Source organism: Dermacentor silvarum, chromosome 11, assembly GCF_013339745.2.
Source record: "Dermacentor silvarum isolate Dsil-2018 chromosome 11, BIME_Dsil_1.4, whole genome shotgun sequence".
NCBI lineage: Eukaryota > Metazoa > Arthropoda > Arachnida > Ixodida > Ixodidae > Dermacentor > Dermacentor silvarum.
Window position 1 is genome coordinate 39634720 of NC_051164.1, and position 24546 is coordinate 39659265.

The 24546-nt window shown below is 47.2% G+C and overlaps 1 protein-coding gene across 1 annotated transcript in view; it reads left to right on the forward strand.

Annotated features, from left to right (window-relative positions):
• LOC119433109 (uncharacterized) overlaps positions 1–24546 on the forward strand; it is a 259341-nt gene that overhangs the window by 27790 nt on the left and 207005 nt on the right. Inside the window, exons 4-7 of the mRNA XM_049658276.1 lie at positions 3101–3292; positions 12270–12483; positions 18247–18397; positions 21934–22055. Coding sequence (XP_049514233.1) covers positions 3101–3292; positions 12270–12483; positions 18247–18397; positions 21934–22055 — 679 coding nt within the window. The remainder of the gene's footprint in view (positions 1–3100; positions 3293–12269; positions 12484–18246; positions 18398–21933; positions 22056–24546) is intronic.

Below are 24546 nucleotides of genomic sequence, written 5' to 3' on the forward strand. Positions count from 1 at the left end.
CCAGCAACGGGCAGAACTGTTGTAGATGGCGTCGGCGTTTTGCCACCATTCGCACCGAATGCGCGCGGCGTTGGTGACTGTTGCCGGTGCCTCTGGGGCAGCTCGGAGGTTTTCGAGTCGTCGAGCAGCGTCGGAAGTCTTTACCACCTTCATGCCTCGCAACGTATTTATTTAAATACGCGTTTAACGCCGCAGGTAAACGTCGCCTCCCCTTCCTCCCTCCCTCCCCTCTCTCCCCGGCCTTTCTCGCGACGGAAGAAATTGCGTTTGCCCTCCGCTGTGCGTTCGCTCCCCGTGAAAGCATGCGTCCCTCACGCGCTTTTACTCGCACATACAGCATACGGCGCGCCTTGACGATTTCATCGCCGTTGGACTCTATACGGAACCTCACGGCGACGACGACGCCGACGGCAGAAATCCGCTTTGAGTGTCAATATAATTGCTATCGCAATAAAAAAAATTAGAATTGTAAGGGACCGCGCAACGTGTGATGCAACTAAAAATGTTAGGCGTAGCCTTAAGAGACAGGGAAACAACGGTCTGGACTAGAGAAGCGCACGTGGGTACAGTACAAACTGGGATAAAGGTATGCCCGGTATATACGTCGACCCCTTACATAGACTGGACGAGACGACGACTCACAATGTGCTGAAGACCGCTCAGTAAGACCAGGGGCAACTTTAGCTGTTTTTCTTTCGGCAAAAAAATGTCGACCTGTGTTCTGGTTTATACGGTAGTGAAAGTTCCCATTCACATTAACAGGACGAAGTGGAGTTCAGCAGGGTGTAATGTCAATTGGCAAGTGCATGACAGAACTAATTGGAGATCGCAGGGAGAGGCCTACGTCCTGCAGGAAATATAAATAGGTTCAGGATGGTGATCGTATGTAATAATAGTGGGATGAAGGCCGGACCCCGGCGGAAACGTCAATAAACCGCTTCATATGTGCATCTACTTCACTGCGAATATTTACCCGGACTCAGAATAGGTTTTCTGGTGAATATATATATATATATATATATATATATATATATATATATATATATATATATATATATATATATATATATATATATATATATATATATAGTATACGTGGTGGCGTGGAGCAGAGGTAGAACACTCGGCCTCTATTTTGGAGGTCGTAAGTTCGAATTCTCCTCCAGTCTGCTACATTTTCAGGCATGGAGTGCCGCCTGACACCGGCAAAAAATATCGCCGAGAGCTAGTGGGGCTATACTAGTCCAGGTGCAACCAAATTAGGAAGCCCTATTAAGCTTGAACAAAGTCACTCCCTCACGAAAACAGGAATTGGCCTCCCTGGTGCAATATTCGGCCACTACCTCCCTCATGACTCCTACAATTAACCCATGGCCCTCAGTCTCCAGCAGTTGCGGAGCACCTGACCAAGGCGGCGGCAAGACCTGCGACGCGGCAGAGGGTGCTGAGAATCTCTGGGTCCGAACAGGCCGCCACTGGAAACATAACCTGGCAACGTTCAACCCTATCGAGTGGGGCTATAACTTAGCAGGGCTAGCACCGCACAAAGAGCGATGGAACGAAAAATATTAGGCCTAACGTTAAGAGACAGGAAGAGAGCGGTGTGGATCAAAGAGCAAACGGGGATAGCCGATATTCTAGTTGACAGTGTAGCAACAGAAGACTCGGAACAAGTAACCATTTATTCGTCGGGGCAACTAAGCTGATGTTGCGGCCATGATGTCGAGCTTCTTCTTGTTCTGCGGACGCGAATCACACTGTCCACTACATGGCTCCCCCCCTAGCGATGAAGGCATTGCCATCGATCGGTTTATCTGCTTCAGATGGTGTTGCCAGCGTGCATGTGAGCTGGCTTCAAACGGTCTATAGATATCGTCTCTTCGCGTCCGTTAACAAGGAGAGTGAAGTACTTAGGATCGCACTTGACGACTTTAAAAGGACCGTCGTAAGGTGCATGTAGTGGAGTGCGAGTGGCATCGTGGCGGATGAAGACATGGCTGGTATGAAGTAATGAAGGGCTCATATACACGGTCTTGCAATCCTGACGAAGCGGTGGTGGTGCGACAGTAGCCATAGTAGTTCGCAGGCGGTCGGCGTAAGAGTGTAGCTCAGCTGATGTCGGTTCCGAGGCAAAGAACTCGCCGGGTACGCGAAGTGTCGTGCCGAAAACCAGCTCTGCGGACGAACACTGTGTGTCTTCTTTCACCGCGGTGCGAAGACCTAGTAGAACCAGAGGCAGGCGCTCTGTCCATGGAATTGTTGAGTCCAGCGCACGCAGTGATGCCTTCAGTTGACGGTGGAAGCCTTCCATCATGCCGTTGGAACTGGGGTGGTAAGCCGTAGTTCGTATGTGTGTTACGCCTAGAAGGCAGGAGAGAGCCCGAAAGAGGGACGATTCGAATTGTCTCCCTCGGTCTGTCGTTATGGTGTGTGGCACGCCATAACGAGCGATCCAGGTGTGCACAAGAGCCTGTGCAACATATTCTGCCGCGATGTTGCTTAGTGGCGTTGCTTCCGGCCAGTGGGTAAATCAGTCGATACAAGCGAGTATGTAACGTTGGTTCGCGGACGGTGGTGGCGGACCCGCAATGTCGACGTGAACATGGCCAAAACGAATGTCTGGTGGTGGAAAATGACCCGGCGCGCTCATGGTGTGTCTGTTGACCTTGGCACGCTGGCATTGGATACACGACCGCGCCCAGCAATGGACATCAGCATTCATACGGGGCCAAAGGTAGCGGGAGGTGACAAGACGTTGCGTAGCTCGCACTCCTGGGTGCGATAAGGAGTGTAGAGCGTCGAAGACCTGTCGTCAGAATTTATGTGGGACATACGGTCGTGGCCGACTACAGTAAGCGGGAAAAAAATGGAGCTGGGCAGGCCATGTAATGCGTAGGATGCCTAACCGGCGGACCATTAGAGTTACAGAATGGATACCAAGAGAAGGGAAGTGCAGTCGAGGACGGCAGAAAACTAGGTGGGGTGATGAAGTTAGGAATTTTGCAGGCGCAAGTTGGAAACAGCTAGCGCAAGACAGGGGTAATTCGAGATCACCGGGAGAAGTCTTCCTCCTGCAGTGATGATGATTATGATACTGCAGGTTCCAGTAAATCAGTACCTGCGCGACGTACTGCTGTTCCACCGGTCATTCCCCCGCCAGTCTTCCCGCGTCCACCCACCCGTCCTCCAGTCGGGCACCCACCAGTGGCCCACCGCCCAGTCCCCCCTCCAGCTGTGCCGCCACCTGCTGCGACCAGACCGACGACACGTCCAGCAGCTGCTACAGGGCCGTGTAAGTCACAATAGCAATTTTAAACTGTTTGCAGACTGTGAGGTGTTCCATTAGACACATATCACTATGACCCTGTTAAGCGACACTATGCTCATGTTCTTCAAACGCACTGTTTCATAGATGAGCGCATCCGTTCAAGAATGACGCTCAGACAAGAATAGCGGACGAACACAAGCGCTGCTTGTTTCACTGCTAGAAGTGTATATATATATATATATATATATATATATATATATATATATATATATATAAAGGGTGCTCAACATTAGGCTTGACAGAATGTTTAGAAATCTCCTGTGGCAGGTAGCATAATTCTTAAGATTGAGCTGGGTTATTCGATGAGGCGGACATTGGTAGCAGGAGAAATCGAAACACATATACAACTAATTAAATAAAATTCACTAATTGACTTCTCAGGTAATTACTTTACGACACATATTGCAATTTACGAATTGTGCGAAAACCGCTGAAATGAATTCGGACGTAAATGATAGGTCCTACCATGAATGTCAAGTCAGGTCATGTCAGGACCTATCACCCATTTCAGAACACCTTTCAGTGGTTTTAGAGTGTGGATATTTTTCGCTGAGTCATTATCATTTATTCTGAGTCATGCTCATGACTATGACTTCTACCATCCTCCTTTAGTGTTTACTTGACTTAGTGCCCCCGTCCCAACACATTCCTGTGGTTTTTGAGTGTTAAGCTTTTTCCCTGAGTCATTGTCTTTTTTACTGAGTCATGGTCATTACTGAGTTATAATTGTATTCTACTATGATTATATTTGCATATCATTGCTATACTTGCACCCATTACCATCATTAGTTCTCGGTTCTTTGCCACCTTGGGAGTTTTTAGACCCATGAGAGCTACAATACATAGGCGGCTGTTTCATGACCGACATGACAAACATGTCGTGGCATCCATGTCATGACCTGTAGTTTATGTTCGTCATACGCTGTTGCCATATTATGCGAATTTCGGTACGTACCAAGTTAACGAAACGCCCCCGATAGCATAAAGACGTAGGCGGCTGTTTCATGACCTACATGACACACGTCATGACATTCATGTCATAACCTGTCATTTACCTTCGTCATGAACTCGTCTCATACTATGTGAATTTTGGTACATACCAAGTTAACAAAACGACAATGAGAGCGCCAAGGCGCAGGAGGCTGTTTCATCACCTACAAGGCACACATGTCATAATATTTATGTCATGACCCATCATTTATCTTCATCACGCACTGTTAAACTGTGCGAATTTTCGTACATACCAAGGAAACGGCCATGAGAGCACCAAGACGTAGGCGGTTGTTTCATGACCTACATGACACACTTATCATGATATTCATGTCACGACCTGTAAGTTATGTTCGTCATACACTCTTGTCATACTATGCCAATTTTGGTACATACCAAGTTAATGAAACGACCATGAGAGCACAAATACGTAGGCGGATAGGTAGATAGATAATCTCCAAATGACTCACATGTAATGATATTCACGTCATGACCTGTCATTTATCTTCGTCACACTCCTGTCATACTATGCGAATTTTTCTGAGTCATTCTATGTTTACAAGAAATGCTTCGGATTTAATACTCTGCGCAGAGATGCATGCGACTTGCATGCGCCCACATGGCGGAAGCGCAGACGGAGGAGATAAAATATAAGAAGTTGAATTTCCAGGTAATATAATAGACCGATGACAAATAATCGTGATGGGAAAAATATTACAAAACGGAGCCTTAGCTAGAACATAGGAAAAGCGCTGTTCTGGCTAAACTTCCGTTTTAGTAGCGCTTTTACATGCGAAGCATTTCTTGGCGAGCATTTGCTACTTTGACAGTATCTATCTATCTATCCAGCCGCCTACGTCTTTGTAATCTCATGGCCGTTTCGTTAACTTGGTTTGTACCAAAATTGGCACACTATGACAAGAGCATATGACGAACATAAATGGTATGTCATGACATTCATGTCATGATATGCGTGTCGTGTAGGTCGTGAAACAACCGCCTTGGTCTTGGTGCTCTCATGGTCGTTTCTTTAACTTGGTAGGCACCCAAATTGGCCTAGTATGGCAAGAGTGTATGACCAACCTAAATGATAGGTCATGACATGAATTTCATGACATGCGTTTCATGTGGGTCATGACAATGACTCACATGACACAAAAAACGAACACTCAAATACCACTGAAATGGGTTCTGACGTGGGTACTATGTGAAGGAAGCACTAAAGAATTGTGGTAGAAGTCATAGTCATAAGCAAGACTCAGCAAACATGACAATGGCTTAGCAAAAAAGAATAACACTAAAAAAGCCAACGGGATGGATTAGCACGTGGTACTAAGTGAAGGAAACGCTACAGGATGATGGTAGAAGGCATAGCCATAAGTATGACTCAGTAAAAATGACAATGACTGAGCTAAAAAAGATTAACATTCAAATGTTACTGCAATGGGTTCTGACGGGGATACTAAGTAAAAGGAAATACTAAAGGATGATGGTAGAAGTCAAAGTCATGAGCATGACTCGGCAAAAATGACAATGGCTCAGCGAAAAATATTAACGCTCAAAAACAATGGAATTGGTTCGGACGTGCTACTAAGTGAAGGAAAAGGCTAAAGTTTGATAGCAGAAGTCAATTCAGGAGCAAGACGAAGGCTTTCGCCTTAAGGTCTCTTAGGCGTAGCTAAAGGGACTCCTGAGGAGTCGTGACATGAATGTCCTGCCATGCTTTTCATGTAGGTCATGAAACATCTGCCTACGTCTTGGTGCTCTCATGGTCGTTTGGTTAACTTGGTAGGCTTCCCGCTCACTGCTTCGCATAACGTCGATTCCCACAGGGCGTGGGATCTGTCGGTTTTAATTGAAGTGTGGAAGCGATAAGCTAAAGGGAAATGAAAGTGCACAAAGAACAACTTGCCGCCGATGGCAGCCAGCTCCACAACATCCGCACTAGGCAGAGGTTGCGGGTTACATAACCTAACTGGTATACAAGACGAACTTGCCCATCAGTTATCACTTTATTAACTCGCTTTCGAATATTTGATTTCACTTGATTTTTTAATTTGTTTACATCAGGATGATGCGGAATGGTCCAGGCAAAAAACGACTAATTCGGAAACCTGAGCCCCCCTTGTACATGGCATAGAGCAAATGCAAACGCTCAAATATGTCCATAAAACGACAAATAATGAGTGCAGAACTAAGCACACAAAAGAGATTGTACAAAAATGCATTCTTACAGCTCTGATTCTACAGGCTTCATCAATAGGGGAATGCATATAGCATATAAGATAACCTTCACCATTTAAACACAGGTATATCCACGCATACACAAACATATACACGTATGTATGCGCGCACACACACACACACACACACACACACACACACACACACACACGCACACGCACACGCACACACACGCACACGCATGTGTATATATATATATATATATATATATATATACAGGGTGTTTCAGCGAACACTTTCAAAATTTATTTAAGCTTGCCTGTGGCAGATAGCCATATTCGAGTTAATGAGCTGGTCTACTCAAAGAGGTGGACATTACTTGCACAAAAAATTCAAATGCACAATTGACTAATTAGCAAAAATTCACTAATTAAGTTCTTAACTAATTACCTGCATGATGGCCCATATTCCAATTTACAAATTATAGTCGTAGAGTTCGCAAGGCGGATCCACTTATAATTAAGTGTCAGGATGACACCAGTTTCGAGATATTAATTCCCGAAGTTTGCAGAGAAATGCATTGGCGTTCCAGTAAATTTTGTGCTTCGATGCATAAAGCGACGTTTTGTTAAGAACCTAACTGGAACGCCAATGCATTTCTCCGCAAAGTTCGGCAATTAATATCTCGAAACTGGTGTCATCCCGAGAATTTGTTCCAAGTGGATCCGCCTTGCGAACTCCATGGCTACAATTTGTAAATTGCAATATGGCCCATTAGGTAATTAGTTAAAAACTTAATTAGTGCATTTCTGTTAATTATTCGATTATGCATTTCAATTTCTTGTGTAAGTAATGTCCGCCTCTTCGAGTAGACCAGCACATGAACTAGAATTGTGCTATCTGCCACAGGCAACCTTTAAGAATTTTTGAAAGTGTTCGCTGAAACACCCTGTATATATATATATATACATTACATAGACATAGCTGTATAACGGGGCACTGAATTTCGAAAATCACAAAAATAAAATATGGAGTTTAATATCTCGTGTAGTGCCATTTTCCACAACAACATTGCCAGTTCTTAGTGTGTTCAGAAGTCGTGGCAAAGTATGGCCGATCATTTGTCTACCGTGTGGATACGATATGTCGATACGTTGGTACTAATATGGAGCTAGTAATAATGAGCTGCGTAAAGATAGGGCGCGATGATTTAGGTGGGGTATTCTTTGGTAAACTGCCGTTAAGTTTATGGGGCCCACAAATGGAAGCAGCTCTATGCTGCAGGGAACGTGGGCACGCGCACGCGTGTTTGTGTGTGCGTGTGTTTCAATCGGCAACAAGTCATTCTCTTGAAATCGCTAGAGCGGAACCTTGATGGGACTCGTCGGATAGCATGGGTCTCCAGTAGTGGCATGACTGTTTTTTCGGCACTGGTCTGCTTTAAAGCGGACAGTTTTAAAGCTCCTAGCCAAAGGGTGAAAAGTAGTTACAAAGCATGCTTCAGTGCGGAGCATGTCTACAGCATGCAGTGTGAGCTAGTCAAAAAATGAACTACGTGGCTTTCACTTGTCTTTGCACCTCTAATTTTGGTAGGTTGGGCTAAATGTAGACAGCATATTTCCACGAAATTGGGAGGTCAGCTTGGTTGATACGGCGTATTGAGGCAAAGGGAATCGCGCAAATAAAGCATGGACTGAGCAAGGACAAATACAAGCGAGGGGATATCAAAACGTTTTCAACTTGGCTATAACCCAATACCTGACAGTGATCTCTCTCTACATTTTGTTTAGGTCATCTCCGCAGCCTAGCAAGGTCTGATTATCAAGCCTTCCGGTTCATTACTTGGTCTGCATCAGTCAGTCAAACGTGGCTTCCTCCCACGATTTTAAGCTCGAGTACGGGAGCGTTACCAAATTTTTGTGTAAAGAAGGAAGTTCCGCGGAAGAAATCCACAGTAGGATGGTGAGTGTGTACCGTAGTGAATGTCCTTCATATGCTACCATGACTCGGTGGTTCAGTGAGTTTAACCGTGGCCGTGTTAGAGCACTGCACGGGCCGATTTTGGCGGCCCGGGCCCGGCCCGGGCCCGTTTTTACATTGGGTGGCCCGCCCGAGCCCGATCAAAACCTTTATGGCGAGACCCGGGCCCGGCCCGCCACCCCTTCACCTTAAGCCCGAGCCCGGCCCGAGCCCGACTCGAAACCGGCCCGAAGCCGGCCCGAGACCGAAAAATACATGTTTTTCAGAGTGGAGAAGCCCGAGAATAACTCGCAGAAAGCCCGAGCCCGGCCCGGGCCCGCGTCGAAAAACCCGAGCCCGGGCCGGGCCCGGGTCAAAAAGCACACGCCGTGCCCGAGCCCGGCCCGAGCCCGCGAAAAAACTCCTCTGCCCATCCCGGCCCGGCCCACGGGCCTGGCCGGGCCAGGGCTTTCGGGTAAGCCCGAGCCCGTGCAGTGCTCTAGGCCGTGTGCACGTTGAAGATGACCCAAGGTCAGGGCGGCGGACCACTTTAACCTATATGGACCATTCAGACTTAGCAGATTGCCTTATCATGAATAATCGCCGAATCAAGGTGTCCGAAGTTATCGGAGAATAGAACATTTCTTATGGCAGTGCTTTCACTATCATCCACGATGTTGTGGGTATGTCGAGGGTCTCGGCACGGTGGGTGCCAGGGGACCTCGCAGCGCAAGATCGACACCACCACGTGCATTCGTCAAAGGTGCGTTTACACCTCTATTCAAGCGACCCAGAAGATTTTCTCTCCCGCCTTGTGACTGAGGATGAGATGTGGCTGTATCAGTGGGATCCAGAAACAAAACAACAACAGTCTATGCAGTGGAGGCATTCGGGGTCGCCTCCCCCGAAGAAATTCTAGACCAAACGCTCAGGGAGGAAAGTGATGGTGACACTTGTTTTGCGACGCAAAGGAGATCCAGCTCATTATGTATCTTGAAAACAGTAGGTCAGTTACAGGTGAATACTACGCCAGCGTTCTTCGAAAACTGGGTAACGCCATCGTGGAAAAACATCGAGGATTAGTGACCAGAGGTGTCCTACTCCTGCACGACAACGCCCCGGTTAACAGGTATCGTGTTGCCGAGGCTGCCATTCGAGAGTGCTTTCGGACAGCAGGACATCCCACCCTACAGTCCCGACCTGTCCCCGAGTGATTTTTATTTATTTTCGAATATGAACAAACACCTAAAGGGAACAAGGTTTAATGACTTGAAATAGCTTCAAACTGCCGCAGAGGAGTGATTTAGCAACCAGGAAGAAAGTTCTTTTTTGCAAGTATCAAAAGCCTTTCAGGAAAATGGCAGCAGTGCATTAGTGTGAGGGGAGATTACGTTGAAAATTTTTTTCCAAGGTTGGGCAGTTTTCCTGGTATGCAACTTTTGGATAACCCCTCGTATTACGATTACTTCAACATTTGGTTTATTCGAAATGGGACGCGCGTATGTCTACAAAGATGGCGCGCAAATAGCGTGCTGCATGCCGTGGGCACATTCAGTTGGTGTTATTGCAATCAGTTGTTTATGTTAGCGCATATGTCGTGCCCATCCTCAGGTTGTGTTTTATTTATACACTATTTATTTGCGTAACGTTCTCTCTTTACTGATTCTGCAAGTTTGTATGCTGTGAAGGGTGTCCCAACTATCATGCACCAAGATTTAAAATATGCAAATGCACGTATACGTGGCATTTGCATATGCCACGTATACGTGGCATTACCTTGATTCTGTCCAGCTATAGCTGGACAGAATCAAGTTAATGTTGTTCGCCGTCGCTTGGAGATACTGAAGATTATTTTTGCGTTCCGCCTAATTACATATTTATTCGTAATTATGCACTGTTCGAATATTATAATTAGTAGATATGTGTAAATGAGAAAATTGTAGAGCAACATGAAAAACCGGCCGATCCCACGCCCTCTGGGAATCGATGTTATGCGAAGCAGTGAGCGGGGAGCAACGACCATGAGAGCACCAAGACGTAGGCGGCTGTTTCATGACCTACATGAAAGGCATGTCAGGACATTCATGTCATGAGTCCTCAGGAGTCCATTTAGCTACGCCTAAAAGACCTTAAGACGAAAGCCTTTGTCAAGCTCCTGACTATGACTTCTACCATGTACCTTTATTTAGCCCTTTCCTTCGCTTAGCCCCATAAGCGAACCCATTTCGGTGGGTTCTGAGTGATAATATTTTTTCGCTGAGTCATTGGATTTTTTTTAGTCACGCTCATGACTGTTACCATCATCCTGCAGTGTTTCCTTCACTTAGCGCCCACGTCCGAACCCATTTCAGTGGTTCCTGAGTGTAAATTATTTCTTAGCGGGGTCATTGTCATTACCTACATGACACGCATGTCATGACCTATCATTTATGTTCGTCATAGACTGCTGCGATACTATGCCGAGTTTGTTACATACCGAGTCACCGAAAAGACTATGAGAGCACCAAGACGTAGGCGGCTAGATAGATACTGTCAAAGTGGCAAATGTTCGCGAAGAAATGCTTCGCATTTAAAACTCCCGATGCAGCTTTCGGTTGCTCAAGACGTGCTACAGAAAGCTTTTATTCCGAGCATAAAAGAATCCCGCGAATGCACACAAAATTGCCGCGCAACTAGCCGCTCGGGGCACTTTTGCTTGTATTCGTGGGCCTCTTAAGCGTCTATGGTATACCCCAGTTGCTACTATGCGACCGACGTTTGATTATCCTAGCAGCAATTAAACACCGAGGCGATCCAGAGTCACACGCGTCGTACACGGAAGTCATAGGCTTCAACGCAGCGGCGAACAGGATTGTAGCTGAAGCGGATAAGGATTTAGAGATTATCTTGCCGCATGCGCGCCAGGACGTCTACTATTGAAAATGTACACAGTATCCTTGCACGGAGATATATTCGAGCACGGCCTTTCCGGGTTGAGGATATCTGGGAGCCTTCTGGCAAGGAATGGCAGTTCCCCTGATTTGGAGTTGAGCACCTACCATATTTACCACGCGTGAGCTGTGACCATAAACAGCCCCCGATACGTCGAAGCGCTCGATGCTGACCGGGAGAAACTCCCGGTCAAGGTTCAACGCCGCATTGTCATCGACTTTCACAAAGCAGGAGGTCGGGCTTCAGGCTTACTGCCGCCTCCCGAAGCTCGAGAAGGGTCTAAACGCCGACAACCGGCTGCAGCAAGATCAAATTCAGCGGTGAAACTAGTCCTGAGTTGGTTTCCCTTGGTCGGCTCACGCGGTGCCTGCACTGCCGTGGTTTGGGACATGTGCGCTTGGAGTACACGTCGATACGCCGCAGTGACGGGACCTGCCGAGAGCAAGGATTCAACCACTGCGCCACGCTCGGATAATGTCAGAAGCTCGCGATTTCACGCATGGCCTCTGAGACCGGGCGACGCGCGCCTCCCGGAGGCCATGATTCACCCTGTGAACAGTAACATGCCGCGTTTGCCCTAGCAGCTTACAATTAGCTCAATGACCGGGCAGGTGAATCTTCACTGCGCAACTAGATAAAAATGGTACAACCTTAAACTGAAGAACAGTGCTGCCGGCGCTTATTGAACGGACGCAGCAATATCGTAAATTGAACTTTTTTTTCTTTTAATTACCTTGCGAAATTAGCGTTTGACAGGGCTGCTAGCGTTAACAGTTTTTCAAAGAGAGCCACCTGTAATTGACGACTTCAGATGAAACATGCTTGAGAATTTCTGTTGTGCCGCCGCCAACGCATTTCTCGTCACTCCTCTTTGCAGTCTCGGTCGACGAGATAATCTGCACCATCGGCGAGTACGCACTCTTCCCCAGCATGATCCCGAGGGACGGCCTGTGTAACTACGTCTACTACAGCAACGTCGTCATTCTTAACAACAGCCTGCGCGGCGTCGCGGTGCCTCAAAGCTGGGAGATGTTCGAGAAAGAAATGATGACCTTCACTCGCACTTCTGGTGGCATCGGATTTGACATCCGGTTAGTATTTTATTCAGTTGAATAAACCTCCCTTAACGCTACACGTTCCGGCCAAACATCACAGTGCCGCTGTTAAAGGCCAGCTCCAGCAAAATTTATGCCGCATGAGAAGCCCTGTTTCAGCTAATGCAGATAGAATACAGCCTCTAAGGAATATGCCGAAATTGAGATATGAGCGGATGCATTCGGAAATGCTTGCGAAAGTATATTGAAGTTTGTTTGATACAGAAACAGGGGAAAAAAACGCCGCCAGATTCGCATGCGCGCTGCGCTGAAAAATACCGGAGGCACGTGCAGGCTGCTTAGGTGCTGTTTAAAGACTGCTAATGAGAAAGTTAGCCAATTATAAGCCCTTCAGCTTTGCAGCGATTGTTTCAGTATACTACTCAAGTGTACCATTCTGTTATTAGCAGTGTAACGCAGGTGAAATTTCGCTGCAGTTTGCCTATAAGGACTGCAGATTTTTTTACGCGTGTTTGTTTGCACGCTGGAGACCAGTCAATGAACACCTTTGTAGAGACCGTCGTGACAAGGGTATGACCTTCGACCTCGTTCATTCGTTCACACAATTTCGCTCGTGACTACATTTGTAGGTAAGCATTGTGAAATATCTTTTGTAATTTGTGGCTAGAGTGTGGAACGCAACAATCAGATTGAAGTGCCACATCTGAGTGAATATGCTTGCACACTGTAGATCACTCAACGAACACCTTTGTAGAGACCACTGTGACAAGGGTAGGGCCTTCGACCTCGTTCATTCATACGATTTCGCTTGTGACGAAATTTGTAGGTAGGCATTGTGAAATATCGTTGGCCATTTGTGGCAAGTGTCTGGGGCGTAACAATCAGATTGAAGTGCCACATCTTGGTGAATTTTTTTGCACGCTGCAGATTAGTAAATGAACACCTTTGGAGAGACCAACATGATAAGAGTATTGTTGACATCTTGTAACCAGCAGGGGACCATGCTTGTGGGCTCTCCAGCGCCGCCATTACAGTATAAATAGCCTACCCAAGCAGGGGGGAGTGTCTTCATATATTATGTGTATGTACCGGCCAGTCGACTTCAATAAACCTCTTGCGCAACTGTCGTCTCTTTAATAATGGTGACGAAGATGGGATGAACCGCCAGCCCTGATTCAAGCAGCAAGCAGGAGCAGACATCATGGACAACGATCAGCCACCTTCCTCTAGCCACCAACCGTTCGTCGGGCGCCTGACGGAATTCTGTACCACGACAGGTAACATGGCTATCTACTTCGAGTGGTGCGAGGCTTTTGCGAGAGTGAATAAGCTGGACAAACAAAACAAGACCGACGTTCGTATCACGATAGTGGGTGGGTCACAGCGCGTACGCCCCATTGCGGAACTTGATGTGTCCGGAGACTCCTGAAAAGACGTATCAAGAGATAAAACAGGCGCTTCTGAAGCATTACGCACCAAGGCGGTTGATAGTCACGGAGCGTCAAAACTTACATAAACGCACACAGGGGTCCCGGGAGGCAGTTGACAACGAACTTCCCGTTTGGAACGTTTTTAACTGAGGCGCTGAGAGACCAGCTTGTCGTGGGTGTGCGCAGCGAGGCTATTTGATGCAAGCTTTTGGCCGCTGAAGACGACAAAGGCCTAACATGGCACAAGGCGTGTGATATCGCCACGTCCATGGAAGCCGCGGAAAACCACGCGAGGGAGATGCTACCAGGACAAGGCGTGACCCGTAACCAGGAGGACGACGTCAAGTGGCAACGCGGCAACAGTGCCGCGACTACGCAATCGACCAGCGACTGTCGGTGACGTGGTACGGCGTCTGCAAGGAAAGGGTCCGCTGACACGGACAGGATGCGGTCGTGTTTTCGTTGTGGTGGTCGTCACCACCAGCAGGACTGTCGGCACATCAAGGCAAGGTGCTACAGTTGTTCCCAGACGGGGCATTTAGCTATGATGTGTATGAGAAGGCAGAGCAATTTCACCGCGGAAGAGGACGTGTCTGTAGCTTGGAATTGTACGCGCTAGGAGAAAGAGTTCAGTCGTACAAAGTTGATATGAATGCAAATGGGCGAACTATTGCCATGGAAATTGACACGGGCTCAGCGGTATCTGTTATGACTGAAAGTGAATTTGTGAAATATTTTGGACATCTGCCATATTAGCCTGTGCAGTTTCGCTTAAGGACATACAATGGCTCAAGCGTTCCCTTGAAAGGCAGTGTCACTGTAAATGTAGCTCATGAAGGCAATTTCTTTAGGCTGCCGCTCGTGATAGCTGCGAATAAACAGGGGCGCACGGTACCGGCATTGCTTGGCCGAGACTGGTTGAAGCATATTCGCCTAAACTGGTCACATGTTTTGCGAGCGAACACAATCGCTTAACAGGAGGGGTTACTAGTCAAGTACACGGATGTGCTCACGGGCCCAATTGGAACTATTAAGGGGTTTGTGGTCTCCATTGTTTTGAAGCAGGGAGCGCAACCTGTATTCTGTAAAGTCAGGCCAGTGCCGTACTCCCTGGAAGACAAAGTTGAAAAAGAGTTGAAGGAGTTGGAGTCGGCAGGTGTGTTGAACCCGGTGCGTGAAAGCCAATGGGCAACCCCTGTCGTAGCAGTTCTGAAGAGTGATGGAGAAGCCGTCAGGCTCTGTGGTGTCTTTAAACCCCAGGCTGTATTACGATTGCCCACTACCTGCTACCATTGCTGGAAGATGTGTTCGCGTCGTTGGCAGGGGGAACTTCTTTCGGTGTGTTTGATTTATCGAAAGCGTACTTGCAACTTTGAATGGATGACCCTTCGCAAGAGCTGCTAACGATAAATACACACATTGGCCTTTACCGTTTCAAGCGTGAGCGCACCTGCCATTTTCCAGTCAGTAATGGATAGGGTATTGGTTGGCTTGGAGGGCACAGTGTGCTATCTCGATGATGTTCTCGGAGCAGCAAAGACCGAACACGAGTACCTGAGACGCACCAAACAGGTGCTACAGAGACTACGGAAGCATGGAATACGTGCCAACGCTGATAAATGACAATTTCTGAAAAACCGCGTGCGCTACCTTGGTCACGAAATTGACGCGGTTGGCATGCATCGTACGAAAGATAAAGTAGAAGCCATATTGAGGGCTCCAACTCCGAAAGGTGTCTCCGAATTGAAGGCTTTCATAGGGTTGGTGAATTTTTACTCTAGGTTCCTTTCCCAAACAGCCACGACCTTAGAACCGCTCTACAAGCTCCTCAGAAAAGATTGTCCGTGGGAATGGACAAAAGTGTGAAACCAGCTTTCAGAAATGCAAGCTGCTTCTGAGCGAGGACTCAGTGCTAGCTTTGTGCGATGGAAACAAACCGCTGCGCCTGACATGTGACGCATCGGCATACGGCCTTGGAGCGGTGCTCGCGCACACCGAAGGTCGCGGCGAGAGACCTATCGCATTCGCGTCACGCACGCTTACAGCGGCCAAACGAAACTACACAAATTGAGCGCGAAGCTCTAGCTATTATTTTTGGCATTAAAAAGTTTCATAAGTACTTGTTCGGTTGGCAGTTCGAAATAGTGACTGATCATCAGCCGCTGACGCCGTTGTTTGATCCGAAGAGAAACATCAGTCAAGTAGCGTTAACAAGAGTACAGCAATGGAAAAATTTCTTGGTTTGTTATCAGTATGTCATCATGTACAAGAAGGGCCAACAAGTGGGCAGCGCAGATGGCTTATCGAGGCTTCCGTTGGAAACAACTACGGGGGAAGAACAAGAAATAATTTTTTTTGCCTCCATCAGAGGTTCCCTTTACAGCCCAGGAAGTGGCTGAAGAAACAAGCAGGGATGAGGTTCTCAGAGCGGTAGTAGACATGACGTGGCGCGGTTGGCCTCAAGAAACAGAAGATCAATACCGCCCATATTTCAATCGTCGACACGAGTTGTCGATAGAGCAGGGTTGTTTGTTGTGGAACGGTCAGGGCGGTTGTTATCCCGAAAGCTCTTAGGCCAAATGTTCTGTTTTTATTACACGAGAGCCACCCAGGAATGACGAAAATCAAAATGATGGCGCGTAGTTGGATTTGGTGGATAAATCTTGATACAGAACTAGAAGACATGGTACGAGCGTGCGAGATCTGTCAAAGTGTAGGGAATTCAGTGCAATCAGTACCGATGCAACCGTGGCCAATAGCGACAAACGCTTGGGAGAGGGTTCATTTATATTTTGCGGAAGTTGAAGGGAGATCATTGCTGCTGATGGTAGACGCGTACTCAAAATGGCTCGCGGTAAGAGTAATGCACGGCACATCAGCCTTGGCCACGGTGGAGGGGGTAAGGGGCAGCTTTGCGGCGTATGGACTGCCCAGTGTTGTCGTGACCGAGAACGGTGCACAATTTAGATCCATGGAAGTTCAACACTTCCATGGAACAAACGGGGTAAATTAAGTCACTTTTCACGCCTCCGTATTACCCCCAGTCAAACGGTGCAGTGGAAAGGCTGTTGCAGACCACGAAGAGGTGGATCTTGAAATTACAGCTAGAAGATTAAAGAGCCGGCCGGACGCGGTCATTACAACACCGCATTGATAATTTCTTGTTTTCATACCGGACGACGCTGCACTCGTTCACAGAATCGGCGCCCTGCGAGTTGTTTCTCGGACGAAAAGTCCGACCCAGACTGTCCATGCTGAAACCGTGCAGGATGAAAGTGTGGAAAACCAGAAGTGAAAAAAATTATCTCACGGCAGATGCAAGAACGGGTAACAGCCATGATTTACGCAAGGCGAAGAGGTATATGACCGTACTGTTTGCAACGAAAGGGTGAATTGGTGGCCAGGGTAAATTGTAAAGAAGGTGTCAAAAGTAACGTTCCTGGTACACGTAGGTGGGGTTCTTAGGTATTGCCATGCCGATCACTTAAAAGGCAGCTGAATCACTTGTCAAGATAACCGAGCTTTCAACGAATTATTATAGTTTTTCACCCCCTGAATACCAAAATCGTAGTTTAACAGGTCAGAAGTCACCACTATAGTTGCTTTAATTTAGCAAAAACAAGCTGCAGCGTCGGCGAGAGACGCCGTGGGTCCTTTAACGGGCTCTGATGGCAAAGCCGATCGTGACGTCATTATAGGTATCAGCTAAGAGCGTGCTTCGAAGAGAGCTCTCACGTGACCCCTGTATTGACGTCATCCTCGCGCCCGGTCTTTCGCCGCTACGCTCACCGCGCGAAGGGGGCGGAGCTTCAACGAAAATTTAAACCACGATTGCGGTGCTGCTACGCGTATATCGTCAAATTCTAAAACCTCTTCAGCTTGCCTTTATTAAGATGTAAAGTGGAATCGCCAACGGCTCCTTGGTCCTAAATAACGCTGTCGGAGAACGCAGATACCCAAAGCGAGGTAGCCCCCGACATTTAACCGTGGGAGGGGGCATTAGACGCAGTCACGTCCACTCAGCAGGCGGCACCATTAGCAGAGGGCCAGGCAACCGAACAAACTCCCCCACAGCAGCCACTCGGACCAGTGCCCCTGCGGCGACCCACTAGGATCCGGCTACTGCCTGAAAGGTACGGGTACCAGTAGCCAAATAAAGGGAAGAAAGGTGTTGTATCCAGTAACCAGCAGGGGGCCACGCTTGTGGGCACTCCAACACCTGCTGCACAGTACAAGTAGCCTACCCAAGCAGGGGGGCGTGTCTTCAGATATTATATGTATGTACCGGCCAGTCGTCGTCAATAAACCTCTTGCGCAACTGTTGTCTTTTTGAATAGGTGTGACTTTGAACTCTTTCATTCATTCCCAGGTACACAACCGCCGCCGCCGTGACCGCAGAGGTGGAAAGTAAGCTAAACGAACTGGTCCCAAAAAACATCAAGCACTACGGCGTGCTGAACGTGTTGCAGAGAGCAAATAAGGTCATGGACGCGTACAACAAAGCAAAAGCTCTTCTTACAGTAAGTACATTATTCCTCCTGGTCCGCGTGTGCAATCCCGCGCTGATGCCGCTTGTCGGTGCCGTTTCTTCTGTAAGAGTTTAACCGGATATTATTTGTATGATACACATCTACATTAGACGGCCTTCCGATATATAAAAACACTACGCGAACAAAATAAAAGGCACATGAAGCAGACATTGTATAAGAAGTGTGCGTTTACATTAGCCATATAAGAATGTACTGCCTGTCATACTACCACGTACCGCAATTATTCAATTCGTACGCACCCCGTTCCCACAAACAGAAATAAAAACAATTGCATTGTCCTTAATTGGAGGACACCCCCCCCCCCCCCCCGTCCCACTCCGGCGGCATGAGCCCCCCCCCCCGTTTTCAGTACTTTCGGAGGAACCGTGGCGGCTATTCTACTTAGGATATAAACTTGTCGTACATACCATAGAAAGCCTAAATCTTGTAGATTCCAACTATATAGAATATAAATAAAGTGTTTATTGTGATTGAGAAATAAATGCTCAAGAACATGCATGAGATACATGGGTGTGTCTCGGTGGTGACCATATTTAGAAGAAACTAGCGCATTTACAGCATTGCGGCTTGCTCTGTAGCTTTAGGACATATTTATCTAATTCCTAGACGCATGCAAAATAATTTTGAGTTTTTACTTGTTGGATAATTTGTCTTTGAAGATTGCCAAATATTGCAAAATTCTGTTTTAAACAGCCCGGCAACTAGATGCTCAAGGAAGCTAAATTTTGGATAAGTTAGAGTTCAAGAAATTTCCATCTGAGGCGCAAAATTTCATTCATGCACATTTATTAGTTTTTCTAATAATTCGGCCGAAATTAAACAATATTTAAAATTCTGGTATTACTTTTGCCCATTTTTGCGGGAAGGTACTAAAGCTACGATGCTGCGGTTTGAAACTAATAAAGTTACATGAATGAAATTTTGCGGCCTAGATGAAATTCCTTGAACTCTAACTTATCCAAAATTTAGCTTCCTTGACCGTGCAGTTGCCGGGCTGTTTACAACAGAAGTTTGCGATATTTGGCAATCTTCAAAAGCAAATTATCCAAAAAGTAAAAACTCAAAATTATTTTGCTGCGTCTAGGAATTAGATAAATATGTCCTAAAGCTACAGAGCAAGCCGCAATGCAGTAAATGCGGTAGTTTCATCTAAATATGGTCACAACTGAGAGACAGTGCGCAAAACCCATGTATCTCATGCTGGTTCTTGAACATTTATTTCTAAATCACAATAATCAATTTCTTTATATTATATATAGTTGGAATCTACAAGGATTAAGCTTTTTTATGGTATATACCACCACTTTATATCTTAAATATAAAAGCCGCCACGGTTGCTCCAAAAGTACTCGAAAACGGGGGGCGCGTGCCGCCGGAGTGGGGCCGCCACCTCAAGCGAAGCTTTATACGCTCACAAGTGTCGGCGGTGGTGGTGGCGGTGGCGGTGGCGGTGGCGGTGTCACAGTGAAAAGTGGGCCGATCCTGGCGATAATGCAGAAAAGGTCAGTGCTCAATGGCACATACCAGGGACAAAAAAGAAAGAGAGAGAGAGATAGAGAAAGAGATATGGAGAAGGAAAGAGAGAGCGAGAAAGCGAGAGAGAAAGTTAGAGAGAAAGAAATAAGGGGAGAGGGAAGAAAGATAGAGAGAAAGAGAGAGAGATAGAGAAAGAGAGAATGAAAGAAATAAAGATAGAGAGAAAGCTGGATACAGAGAATGAGAAAGAAAGTCACCACGAAGGCCAGAGAAAGAAATAGAGAAAGAAAGAGAGAAAGAGAAAGAAAGACAGAGAGAAGGAAAGACAGAGAGAGCGAGAAAGAGAAAAAAAGAAAGCCACCATGAAGGTCAGAGAAAGACAGAATGGAAGAAAGAGAGAAATTAAGAGAGAAGAGAGAGAGAGGGAGATAAAGAAGTAAATAAAGGGAGAAAGAAAAATAGAGAAAGAGATAGAAAGAAAGAAAAACACCACGAAGGTCAGATAGACACACGACAAGCTTCACTTACCCCCATTTTCTCGGCAGGGGAAGGGCTGCTGATTTTTTCTCCACCTTCGCCTCGGCGCGCTGCAGCCGGTTTACGCTGCCGAGGAAGCGAGCACCATCTAGATGGTGTTTTTGCAAGTGACCTACCCTGGCGCGCTGCTATTGGTTTGGTAAAAATGCCGGTAAAGGGGTTTGTGTTTGAGTTTCCTCGTAACAGAATTATGTTTTCTCGTACATTCAAATTGCAGTCTCATCTTATCATGTCTGTAGGTTGTGGTTAAGTGGTATCTTACGATATTTCTGACGGATTTTACTTTTAGTTCACTAACGACTCTGCGCCACGCGTAGGGCTTGCGTGGTCAGGGTGGTTCGGGATGATTTTCTCAGCCACAGACGCCGGCGCGACACGTCTGCGTCGACGCCGACGCCGGATTTTCTGCGACACGCGGTCCTTAATGCTGGCTACCGCGTTAAAATAGCAAGGCTGCCATATGGCCTGGGTACTGCCTGCCGAATGGGTCGGTGCGCGAACACTGCCGGCATCGCGTCTGGCCGGAGCCTCAGCTTTTACGCGGATATACCCGAACTCGGCGAGCAGGCGGAAATCGTCGTTGTAGCTATCTGGCGTGAAAGGGTTCCGTGCACAAAACAGAACCGTCAGATGAGCGCCAATCCTTTCAGCCCACATTCTTCGTTCGCTCCGGCACCCCACAGCTCTAGGTGGGCACCGCTATGGCATTGTTTCAGCCGCTGCAAGTTCACCCATTCCAATCGCATGTTGAACCATTCCAATGGCATGTTGAACCATTCCAATGGCATGTTGAACCATTCCAATGGCATGTTGAACCATTCCAATGGCATGTTGAACCATTCCAATGGCAAGTTGAACCATTCCAATGGCAAGTTGAACCATTCCAATGGCAAGTTGAACCATTCCAATGGCAAGTTCAACAATTCCAATGGCAAGTTCAACAATTCCAATGGCAAGCTTAACAATTCCAATGGCAAGCTTAACAAATCCTATGGCAAGCTGAACAAAGTAAAGGCTTCCCGCATGCGCGCGCAGCTGAAACACGCGATTGTCAGCCAGATTATACATTGCTGGCTTGGCATGCTTGAAGCTTGTGACGTCACGGCTCGCGAGCGTGCCAGTGTTGGTCCACTACTAGACCGTTCGAGTGTAATATAACAAATTCAATTAGGAATTACGTACTTGCCCAAAAGCGCTACAATTTTGCGAACGTGTTCTTGAACGCACCAGGATTAACTCACACAATACAGATTATGATCGAAAATCGTGTCTACATTCTCATCGCATGTTCACGGGTCTGAAATAAAATTTTGTGAGGAAAAACTATAACTTAAAGAAGCAATAAAGCAGGAATAAACGACACGAGAATAAAAAAGGAGCGAAGAATAATCATCATTACTTGTTTTTTTTTTCGCCAGTTATGTTATCTATGCTTTTCAATGGCGCACGCGCTGATCTTCTTCTCCTATGCGCTCTAACGCATTTCTTTGCAGAAACTCAAACAACTACAAGGCAACGACGCCCAGAGAAAGACGCTAATAGCTCTCGGACTATACAATTACCGCGAGCAGGACGCGTATGGGATCCTGCACAGCATTTTTAACGACGCTGTCAAGTAAGTATAGAACGATTGGGTACGTCATTTTCAGTCTCTCATTTTTAGAGCACCCACAATAGTGCTCAAATATTCATAGTGTTTTAACTATTTTAACAGCGAAGCTGTTTAAGCCAGCCGTAATTTGCGGTTCGTATCAAGAAACTGCCGCGCCGTAGCCATGGCAACCGAGAGGGCGGAGGAGGGTGGCGCGGCGCATGCGCACGCGGTCTGCTCCTTGCCAGCTGCCTCCCTTCCCGACCCCCGCCTCTCTTCTCTCCGCGGCGCGCTGAGCCAGGAGAAAAAAAATGGCGAAAGCTTGCACTAGGACGCGCAAAGCTCAAGACACAGCAAAGCTGGCCGATTGATGTCGAGCGGCTAGCCTCCAACACGTTCGGCGTCGGCAAGCAACACCGTTCTTGGCACTGTGTCAACCATAGAGTTTCTCACTATATTACTTAGAGGGAAATCTGGCGCTGCTGCGCTCTGGTATGCTTGAGAATGCCGGTATATTGTGACGTCAGATTGGCATTCGTCTTGGAGAGCCAGAATGCCTTGAAGACGCGCCTGGCTAGCACAGTTGCGTCTGTCACCATGATTCATTCCCTGCTGAAAGAGCACGCAAAAAGCTGTTCTTGATTTATAATTACACAAAACATGTTTTGTTTAAATTTGAGGACTTATTATTGGATGTACAATTATATAAAACGTAAAAAGCATCAGCTCACCGCTAAAGTTGGAGGATAGATGGCAAAATTCTCGCTTTCTTTGCAACGAACTGGTCGGTCTGTTCTTGCTTTTCTTCTCTTGATTCTGCATTGTAGGTAAGTAAACTTTATTGAGATGTAATATGGGTGAATGAAAGAGTTTTACGCAGATTTTCTTTTAAGGATGCATTATTTGTGTAGCCATATCCACGTTTTAGACGAAGCCTCGTACAACACCAGCCAACGCAAGCCTCGGAGACACATATCCCGTCATCCCAATGACGGCACGGCGCCCTTTAAGAAACTCGCATAGACGGTGGCGCCAGATTACCCTCTAGGTCTTAGAGTGAGAAACTCTATGGTGCCAACCTTGGTTAGCCTGCCCGCGTTTGTGGCATGCCAGGAATGCTGTCGCTCGTAGTCGCCGACGCGTCCAGTGCTAGTCACGCGAAACGTCGCGACAGGGAAGGTACCTCCTTCCCTGTCGAAATGATTGCTCCAGAATACCTTCCCACATGCGTAGTTAAGTAAAACCAAGTTAATACCTAGGAGCAACCGAGTTATTACCTAGCAGTAGCAGCCAGTAAGAATTCAGGATCGACAGTTTCGCTGTGTCTAAGCTTCGCACGACCGAGTGCCAAACTTGCCCGTTCTTTTTCAGCGTACGCTGTTATAGGTTTATTCGAATAGCCGCTTCGGTTCGCAATTGTGTCGCCTCCGCTGTGGGGGACCGTAACCGCTATCGCCGGAAATGCGAAAAAAAGTACCCGGTTCCCGCCGGGATCGAACCCGCACCCGCTGCGGGGGAGCCAGATACTCTACCACTCAGCCAGGCAATCGCTTGCTATCGGGCAGCGAAAAAAATGCCCTATAAACGCTCCCTAGGCAGGCGCACAGGCGCAGACAACCCGAGCCTCCGCCAGTATGGTGGCGCCATCTAGGTAAGGCACCTGCAAACGCAGCGTGCGCAGGCGCAGACGACAACATGCGATTCAGACGAGGCGCGATTCCGATGTGAGATGTACGAAATGCGAATCGTAGAGTTACGTACGCGGCTAGAAACAGGCATCATCGGGTTTAGCAGACTGTTGTGCAGAAAGCATTACAGGCCGCAGCTCGCCGTCGACGCCGGGCGGACGACCGTTCTCGTCAGAACGAGGCGAAGAGACTTTGCCGCGAAGACCCTGATGTGCTTGTGCCGCGCAGGCCTGTGACCTTTTAATGTCGGTTTTTCTAATGAACTTCAGAGAAATTGAACACTACAGAACCACATTATGCAGCCCATCATGTATTTGCACCATAAATCCCTTTCACGTGAACTCGCCTAATCTCGCACTGTGATATTGTGATACGGTACGTTGCCGTAAATTGTACCGCAAATACTCTGTGGAGAAGCAAGCATTGAACCCTAAATGTTGCACCTTTCATAATTACGAATACAATAAACATTCACCGGGTGGCTGGAATGCGCTGCACATCTAAGCAGTGAAGTGAAAGGGCAAATTGTCATCGAAGCGAATGTAGCACGAAACTACAAGGGAAACCCATACGGGTTTCTCAAAGAAAGTTACGCAGTTGTGGAAAAATTCATCCTGGTTCGGGTTTCGAACCTGGAACCTAATTATGAAGCTAGAAGATCGGAGTACGATGGCGCATTATTCGACAGCTCGAAGCACAGAGACACTGAATATGGTCACGTAGTAGTGACGCTGAAGAAAACAGTCGTAAAACGGTGTATGTCGAAACTGATTCTTTATTGGGCGAACCTGGCCACAAAAGCAAAGCTACACTCAAAGCACAAACGA